The sequence below is a fragment of the Dreissena polymorpha genome, chromosome 14, assembly GCF_020536995.1.
Source record: "Dreissena polymorpha isolate Duluth1 chromosome 14, UMN_Dpol_1.0, whole genome shotgun sequence".
Taxonomy (NCBI): domain Eukaryota; kingdom Metazoa; phylum Mollusca; class Bivalvia; order Myida; family Dreissenidae; genus Dreissena; species Dreissena polymorpha.
The window spans coordinates 8,081,994-8,092,520 of NC_068368.1; the positions used below are offsets into that span (position 1 = coordinate 8,081,994).

Below are 10,527 nucleotides of genomic sequence, written 5' to 3' on the forward strand. Positions count from 1 at the left end.
ATATGTTATATTAATGACTGAACATTAATTATAACAGATACAATAACAACACACGCTGCATTTGTTTGTTAATATATAAGATTTATAGGAAAATATTTTTATACTAGTAATAATTTAGATATTCAAATGTTAAAATTACTGTATAAAGTTACTAACCATAAAAGTAAGTAGTCTAAACACATCATTTGAATAAGAATAATGTCAACCCGTATTTACAGAAGATTAATATTTATGAAAAGTAATAATACTATTTTTCATTATAAATTTAAATTACCACCAAATATATAAGGCAATGCACATTCCTAGCTTAACATAAGTCTGAAATTGACAAATCGATAAGTCATTATTTAATATTTTATTATTATAGCAAATTATTATTTGTTACTTAATAAACACTGATGCAGTTCAATAAAATGTCTTACGTTAAGAGGAAAAGGACAACAGATGTCCACATTTTATTTGAAGATGCATTTCTTATGCTCGTACATGGTTTATTATGCCCTTATATGCTTAGTTTCCTCCCAGGTGTCAACATGACAATATGACGCGAGATGTACATTTTTTTATTTTATGACCATAAAATCGAAAATAAATTTTTACCAAAGGGAGTTTGGGTTGCAGAGACTGACAGGTCTATTTTTATGAACCATTGTGAGGAATATATTGCTGTAATTTAAATGGCCTTAATTGAATGTCTAATACTTAAATGACAACCGTAAATGTTGATAAGCTGACATTTTATTTACCAAGTACCAATATTTCCTAGCAATAACAGAATAATATTACATTACCATGAAAGAAGCTTACAGTTACATGATGTTACTAAGTATTGTTGGCAATTTATAGATATAGCATAGGTAAAATGCAATCATCAATTATGCATAATAGTGTGGCGTTCATTTTTATGTAAAGGAAAATAACTACATCAAAAATACAGTAATTGTAAGTAAATACACATAATGAAGCTCATGTAATGAGAGTGTTTGCTCGTCTTAATAAATGTATTGATTACATAGTATTTATAGGCGGTATCATGAGCAAATACTTTTTAAGAAGTCATTTTAAATAAAATATCAAATATTAGCAGAACATAGGTTGATTTTGAGACACACCTTCACAGTTTGAAAACAAACCTCCTCATTATATTATAATTCAAAGGTAAAAACTGTCAGTACAATACAGAAATAAATAATTTGAAATAGTATGTTTACATCTTAAGTCCATTACAAAAATATCATATAATTATAAATGTCAGTCATATATAATTAACACTTACAATACATATCTTAAAAACTTATTCATAAGTTAAATTCATTTTTTCGGATTAAGAGATAAATTCATCGAAATCTCTCATTAAATTTCAATGGTCATCATAAATAACACAACAAGCCAAACCTTTTATTGAAATATTGTTAGTGATGTATGTGAATATGGATGTTTATGGTTATTATATTTATCATTACTATGATCATTGTTTTTTGTCTATCGCTAACTTATGCACAATAAAATCGAAAATGTGTTATACAACTATTTCTTTTATGCTTTCCGGTGGTTTAAAAAGAAGTATCAGTGAAATAAAACTGGTATTTCACTGTTTTAATCAGTGATAAATAACAATGAAAAATATCGATATTTTTCACTGTTTTACTAAGAAATGACGTCATTTTTTCGACGAAATGACGTCATTAATCAATCGAAATCATCCAGTTAAACTCGTTTACAATGTAAATAAGCGGTGGAAAAAACATAAAATAAAAAGAAAATTTGTTGGATTCGATGGAATATCGATTTTAATTCACTCGTGATCATAAAAAATGCATATTTTCACTCGTAGCTGCGCCACTCGTGAACATATTATTTTATATGATCACTCGTGGAATAAAATCGATATTCCATCGAATCCAACAAATATCCTCTATGTATTCTTTGCTCGTTAAAGATAAATACAAGTAAAGATCCAGTACGATTGCCAGCAAATGGACCAGTCATTGGGGAAGAGTTATCTCTTGAAGAGCTCGTTAACATTGGCTCTGATAAAGAGCTATGGTCCCCTTTTGTTATTAAGTTAGGGGTAAAAAACAGTTTCATATCAATTATAGCAAGCTTAGAAATACAGAAAATAGAACGATACGTAACATTTTCATTGGTTAACCAAGCGTCCAATTTAGTTCATTAATTGTACTTCATGTGTTATTAATTAATTAATTTGGACTGTGTTTAAGTCTGTTCTTGTTATACTCTGAATTCAGTCATATGGAAAAAATAATATGATCATTTAGTAAACATTCTCAATTTTGAAACTTTTCTTCTGTTTATGAAGCGAGCTGATTGGGTTAATATCAACAAGCGTCAACAGTTCACAATTAAGGATCCGTGAATAACTAGATCAATCAGTACACACATGTACGGGTTTGAAGAACAACTCGCAGCTATGATAATTGCATTAATTAGTCATGCGTCATATATGTCTGTAAGAAACTTTGCATTTAATTATTTTTACTATCTCTATTATGTTAATAATGATTATATTGGTGGATGTAAATATGTTTTATGTTTCACATGTTTATGTGTAAAAAGAAATGTGAAAGTTGCAGTGTGCGAAAGAAAAATATTTTTGTATTTGTAATTGTGTCATATGTTTGTAAGCTATACTAGCTATGCTATTCTCAAGACCATCGCTCATATTGCAATTTCAATATTGATGATTATGTTTGTGGTAGTGATTTTGATCAAATAGTTAGCCGTGACATTTGAAAGGCTAAAATTGCTGATAGCATAATGATTTTGATGGTTGCTAAGGTAGAGTTGCTTTTAATATGGCAAGGGTAGCCGCCAACTTGTAATGTGCAATATGAAGATGACAATCATAATGTTGATGGTGATAAACATGTGGTTGACATGGTTAGGTCTAGTCGTGAGCTATGTAAGACTAACTCTCAGATAGCAATACTGATGTTTAATATGGTTTTAGTGGTGCCATTATATATATATATTTGTTGTCGTGAGCTTTGCAAGACTCTGTCAGATGGCAATTACGATATTGATACCATTAGAAAGGGTGTTCTTTTCTAGGTTTAAGCCAGCCATGAGATTTAAAAAAACTTACTTTCAGATGGCAAGCATAATGCTCATTGGGTCATTGTAGACCTGAAATGACCCACCAGTCACCCGGGGGTGACTAGAAGCCGATTCATGTCACCCTGGGGTGACTTCAAGCCGACGCTAGTCACCCCAGGTTGACATGAATCGGCTTCTAGTCACCCCCGGGTAACAAGAATCGGCTTCTAGTCACTCGTGTATTTTTTTATCAAACGGCACCGCATCCAGGTATATAATATAGGCTATTGTGTCTCGTTCGTTTTTGTAATATTTGTACACAAATTCCCTCGCATATGAACGACTAAATCATGTATTTTTTGTAGAAAAAGTAAAATTTTTGCCTAAGGTGTTTTTATGCTGATTTTGAGGGTGACTAGAATCGGCTTGAAGTCACCCCCGGTTGAGAAGAATCGGCTTCATGTCAACCCGATGACTGCAATCGGCTTCATGTCGACCGAGGGTGACTAGCGTCGGCTTAAAGTCACCCTAGGGTGACAAGAATCGGCGTCTAGTCAACCCCCGGATGTCTTGTGGGCCATTTAAGGTCGACAATGACCCATTGAGCAATAATAATGCTTATGCGTAGTGTTGTTATGGACATATTTCTAGCTAATAAGATTGCCAATGCCAACTCTCAGATGGCAATACTAATGATGATGATGGTAGTGGTGGTGTTAACATGGCTTAATCTAGCCGTGAGATGTGTAAGACTTACTCTCAGATAGCTGTTATTATGTTGTTAAAGTTGACACTGACATATGTGTTATCGTTCTGTTTATGTTTGAGCGTGAGATATGGAAACCCAAATATCAGATGGCAATAACTATGTCGATGATGGTGACATTGGTATACGTGTTGTAATCCTGGCAAAGTCTAACAAGGCTAATAGGGTTTTGTGTATGCTTTTCTCGTTAAGTTTATATAGAAGCCTATGTTTCCTACAAATAAGATGTGCCCCAATTCTGGTCATTGTTGCTTATCCGAGACAAACAAGACAAACGCCTAAAAACACCGGTCGTTATGCTTCAAGCTCTTCTTTAATCGCGTACGAGGACCCGTTTGGTTCCCCTTGTGTGCTATTTTCGCGAAATGTTCGCATGTTTTGCTATCGTAAGGCATATGTAAGGGATGTTTTTTCCGTCTATGATTTCGTAAATTAAGACGCTCTTACGTGTGTATGTCAAAACAAAAAGTAAGATTTATTTGTTAATTATTAAAAAAAAAAAGCAACAAAGTATTTAAACGGATTTAATATCCACTTTTGGATTCATAATATTAGCTACCTCAAAGGGGATCCGCATACGCTAGTCAGTGATATACACAGCATCTGACTTATCACGAAGATGGTCCAAGGTCCGATACCACCCTAAATGCAGTTAGCGAAAAATGCGGATCATACTCGATACTGACATTGGTGACAAGCCACTCTGATTGATGGCCGTTTAAAAGACATGCGAAGAATTTAATACTGACATAATAACCAATCTATAATTACATATCCAAATAAACTCAACCCTGAAAATGAACTTTGTATCGTACATATCAAATTGAATGACAAACAGAAAAGTATCAACATTAAAAAAGTGCTTCAATTTTTATTTTACTATACGCCATATGAACAATGTCATACATATCGTGTTGGTGCGTACTTTCATATTATTTTCTGTTTGCGTGAAGCATTAAAACTTCATGTTTATTGTGAAATGTGTTAGAAGGAGCTCTTCATTTGACTTCGGCAGATTTGTGGGTGAATGTAGTAAGAGAAGATGAATATTGTTAGAGGATTCAACCATTTTGTCGAGATGGTTTTGATGTTGTTATCGATACTGATACAGCTATTAGCATACTAGTGAAATGCAGTCAAGCACAGATATTGTTTTGATTCAACATATTACTTGTAAAATACTTTAAATTTTTTATGAAAGAGTCGATTCATTTTTGGCTGACAAATCAACAGAAGACCATCGACGCGGCTCGTTAATCACACGTTTGTGTGATACATATCAATATAACTAGCAATTTGTTTCATCTCAGTGCGTTACAATTGTTAAGTATGTATATGTTTTATTCACATTGTTGGTAAAAAAAAACAAGAGAAGGTAGATGCCTAAAGGCAATGTTAGTCGTTAATTAAAAGCATCCTATATCATTTCAATTGTTTGATATTTGTATATTAAAATACATGGATGCTCAAGTTTTGCAACAAACTTTACAACGATTAACACCTGCTTCCGAAATGTTTAGTATTTGAAATTCGGTCAAACTATATTGGATCATGTTGCCACTTATAAAAAATATCGAGTACCACTCTATTTTTGACTAAATTATGAGAACAAATATACCACAATGACTGGAGATGATTCTCAAAATTATGGTACACTATCTTCAACACGAGTGTAAGCCTTGTGGATGTACCCCATTTAAAATCTCGTGTTTGCTAAACGTTTATACTTAAATCTCGTTGTAATCACGTTGCGGCGACTCTTACCAGTATTATTATCAATACGTAGACGCAGAGTACTTGCTTCATTAATTAGTTGATAAAACGGTCAAGAGAATTATCAAACATGCAGATACGTTATACCGTTACCAATTTTTCCATTTATCAATTTCGAACATTTATTGACAAACTTTGATCCATACCAAAATCTGTGAAGATTAGCGGATCTGAATGTACCGGAATTTTCGTAATACAGGGACGCCTGCCTCTTGTTTATAACATATTTTTATCCCTGCATTACATGAGACATGGTTTGAATCATTTTGTGTTTAACCATAATTCCTGTCTGAATTTATAAGAAATAACACAATGTGCACCTATGCGATTGGTGGGTTAAAACAGGTATTGTTACTGGTGGCATATACAGTAGCACAAATCATTTGCTTTCTTAATCGACACACGTATTCGCCAATACAAACAAAACCACAGTTGCTACGAAGGTAAGCACACAAAATAACCAAAACAAGAAATAGTTCAATGTGGCAACAATGTCTTCCCATTTAAAGGGACATTTTCACAGATTTTGGCATATTTTGAAGTTTGTCATTAAATGCTTTATATTGATAAACGTAAACATTGGATCATAAAAGCTCCAGTAAAAAATCAAGAATAAAATTTAAAACAGGAAAAAAAAGTAGCCGGTACCAGGGCTCGAACCAGTGACCCCCGGAGTCCTGGAGTTAGTCTGAAGTAAAAACGCATTAGCCCTCTCGACTATTCCGCCGGGTATACACAATTTGAGTATTTTATACCTTATATAAGCAATCTTCGTAGTTTCGTAAATTTAAACGACAACAACAGAACTAACATAATTATTCAATCGTTTCGCGCTGCAATGCTTTATAATTTTTAGATTTTCAAATCGTCAAAAGATACATATAATGGCTATAATGGACTATGGTAAATTTTCAGTAATACTGTTTCCTCACAAATAGCATAACTAAAACGAAAATTTGCGAATCTGAAACAACTTTTTTCATTTTTGTCAATTTTCCAAACCGTGAAAAGATCCCTTTAAGTTCAATGGCTCTTTCTGATACGTCTTTGAGGGATCCGAGCAAAGCGGTAGATTTTCATATATCCTGAGCCGATTGAGTCCATGTCCTTAACTCGGGACGCCAGTCGCGATTCTTACACCGATGTCATCACAGTCGCGGTGCTTAGTGCTATCATGGCCGTCATGTAAACTGAGACGATAGAGATGGTGTTGGAAATGTTCGGAATCTCAGACGCTACTATTGTTAGAAACACGGCTAAAGAAAGGAACACTGCCACAGCGTAGGAAGCACGCTCACCAGACAATACCGGAAGTACAAATGTGAGGACGTTTAAAAACGAAAGTAAAACCATATGGATTATAATAAAGAACAAATAAAATATTAACTTCCGCTTCAGCTTAATCTTAAAAATAACAATTGCATCATCATATACGTCCATGTACGATTCAGATATACATAGAGATATGTGTGTGTAAATGTTACAATGCTGTCATGATCGATTTAACTCAATTCCAGTAGGAAAACGACGGTATTGATTATATTTGTATTTTAATGTATATGATTAAATAAAGGTCAGTGTTAGGCTGATATTGCGAGTTTAAGTTTTCAATTTAAACAAAAGAGACCAGTGTTGCATTCCATGATTACCATTAGTAAAGGACACATTTTGTTTAATATATGAATGTCATTTTCCTATTATTACAGTTGTACAAGCTAAATTAACAAGAAAAACATTTGAATGATTTTAAACGTATGCAACTCAAATGCATCCCTTAAAATAAATGATTTAAGATCCATAGATAGAATTTAGGCGTTGTTATGTTATTAGTTTTTGATGCTTGCATTTGTTTAATCTAGAACGTTGCAGAAAGTACCAGCGACTATCTTAAATTTTCGTCAAATTCTTTCAAGTAGATGCCTTTCTCTCCTTCAATCATTACTACTTCATCGATAGTATAGCTCCAAGCGGAAAATTTGAGAGGACATTCCTGTGTGTCGAACGGGAAATATGTGATGTCAACGTCACACGTAGCCTCCAGGATCTGTACATAATTTCATACATATGTGTCAGTGCCTCTTTTTATAAAGCAACCGACATAAGTATGATTTTTCTTGTGGCAATGTGTTTGTATGCGTGCGTGCGTGCGTACGTGCGTATGTGCATGCTTGCGTGCGTGTGTTTATGGATACACATTTAGTATTTCAATTATACTTAAATATACATATTAACATTGAATGATTAATTTATTTGTTGTAATTCTGTTAACCAAATACGTACATATATATAAATTCAGACAAATAGGTAATGTATTAAAATTACATTAATCACGTTTTATCATAATTGACATATTGTTTCTTACCTGATAAGGAAACCAGGACACTTCACCACTATAATTGACTGTCAGCAGCAAATTACTGGATCCCATACCAGTAAAATTCCTGAAGGGATTATGAAGAGCAATATCCGGTCGCCAGACTTAATCATATTTGGTTTGTCAAATTAGTTTGGCAAACGCACTATACATGGAAACAAACAGGTGATATAAGCGAAAATTAAAAACAATGACTATGCTATTGTCCTGCGAAGTAACTATTGTTTTAATACATACATGTATGCTTAACTTGACACATAAAACATACTAATTTTTACTTTTCCATCGAAGAAAAAAAAAGCAAACAATTACATTCTTATAATTGCCATTTATTTTGATTGATAAAAGCAACAACTTTATATGATATAGAACGTCACTTTAGTATGCACGTGTCTGTTATAACGGCATAAATTAACAGCACCCTTTGTAGAACAGTTAAAATATACTTGACTGTGTAACACTATTAAAATGTTACTTGATTCTTTATAAACTCTTGATGTTTATATTTTCCGAACGTACTTAAAGATATTGCTGAAAGTTACCGGTTCCACTTCTTTTTCTTTATTAGACCTTAAATATGAGTCAAGCAAAATGGAATTGAGTATTAAAGTGTACACACTGGTATGTGTCCCAAATTTTAATGACATATCAGCAACATATTTTCACTCATTTACCAGCCAATACTTGGTCGCTCTGCTTTCACATATCATATATGCAAATAAAAACGTGATTTGTATGGTTTGTAATATACTTTCGTAATAAGTTCAATTGAAAAGGTAACTATCGGTTTGACATATACACTATTGTCATTCTGTTAATCACATACTCAGTAAGCCGCACTTATCAATAATCAGGTGGAAAGAATGATAATACGTTTAATCAACTTATATTAATTAATTTAAACGTATAGTCAATATAATAGAATGGATAAAATGCAGGGTCGTGTTTCGATGCAGTAAAGTAAGTGTAATAATGTACAATGTAATGTTTAATGATGATAAAGGCGTGTTACCAATAAAAGCCGATCAAGTCATCCGTAATCCTCTGGTTCCCACTTGAGGAATTCATCAATCCATCCCATTCCAAGATATCCGCTAATCGTTATGCTTTCTTCGCGTTCATTGAAATCAATTATAGCTAAAAGGGGAAATATAAGTTCTAAACATTACAAATAATATTTAGCACCTAGGTTTTGATTAACATTTGACGATATTCAAATAAACAAAACACAACGATCACGTGTTCTGATAATTAGAGTGCAAGGCATGATACTCTAGACGGTTTCAAGGCTATGCAACAGAACGACATGAGTCGTTTATTATGGTAGATTATCAGAGATAGTGTGAACATGCATGAATTTAAACATGATACGCTAACGGTCTTTCAATTTATTTCTATGGGCCTATGTTATTTCGTAATTTGCAAACATAATATAATTTTCAAAGCCACTTATTTATACATATACACCTAAGTGAAGTATTAGAATCGCATAGTTACGGAAATGAGTTGCTTTACTCTTAGTAATGTTAGGGCCCTACTTGCATGCATATAAGCGTTACATTCGTATTAAAGAGACAACTTTAAGGACGTAGGCGGTAGTTTAGTTAAATGATGTGGCTGGAGTTGTGTGAAACAAAACCAAGACAATTGCAGGCTGTTCGATCCTATGTACTCATGCAGTTGAACGCAAGTTTTTACCGCACGTCCACCACATATTTTCATACATGTCATGTCAGACAGAACGAACAATTGCGCTGCCATCAAATTGATATAATCATACTTTGATTTTGAGATAAGTTGTGTGACTTGTTGGACTAGTAGACACAACGGGCAACCCTGTGTAGCGTACAGGGAAGTTGGACATGCCCGAGTTCTTAAATGGAGAGAACATCAGATATCAACGCACTAGTATGAATTATGGATTCTCAATACGTTCAGTGTGTTTACCTGTCAAAAGATAAAGAAGTTCAAATATATAATGCTGATCAGCCAGTATGCCATTTAAATCTCGATATACTGTGCTGAAGTTTAACGTGTATATTGTTTGACTTTTTTTTCGATTTTTAGCTCGGCGTTATCGGAAAAAACCCGAGGTATTGTCATAGCCAGCTCGTCGTGTCATCCGCCGTCCGACGTCCGCCGTCTGACGTCCGCCGTCTGACTTCCGCCGTTCGCGTCGTGCTAAAACCTTAATATTGTGTTAAGGTTTTGATTATTGTCTCTAAAATCAAATTGCTTCCATCTACAACTTTGAAACTTTATATGTAGATGCACATTGATGAGTTCTACACGTCACACCCATTTTGGGGTCAGTAGGTCAAAGGTCAAGGTCACTGTGACCTTTAAAAAAATCTGACAAGCTTTAATTTATTAAAAACTGCACCCGTAGCCGAGCGTGGCCCCCGTTATACGGTGCTCTTGTTAATGCATGCGGGTGAACTGCACATGAAAACAAACAATTCTGGAGACACTATTGTTTCCATTTGTTTTCCTGTTCATTAATAATTCATGAACAATTCGGTTAGTTTGCACACATTATTTGTCTGGAAAAATACTG

At 33.8% G+C, this 10,527-nt stretch overlaps 1 protein-coding gene across 1 annotated transcript in view; it reads right to left on the reverse strand.

Annotated features, from left to right (window-relative positions):
- Window positions 1-7,478: 7,478 nt before the first annotated feature.
- Window positions 7,479-10,527, reverse strand: part of LOC127858597 (neuronal acetylcholine receptor subunit alpha-9-like) — a 12,136-nt gene continuing 9,087 nt past the window's right edge. Inside the window, exon 5 of the mRNA XM_052395796.1 lies at window positions 7,479-7,640. Coding sequence (XP_052251756.1) covers window positions 7,479-7,640 — 162 coding nt within the window. The remainder of the gene's footprint in view (window positions 7,641-10,527) is intronic.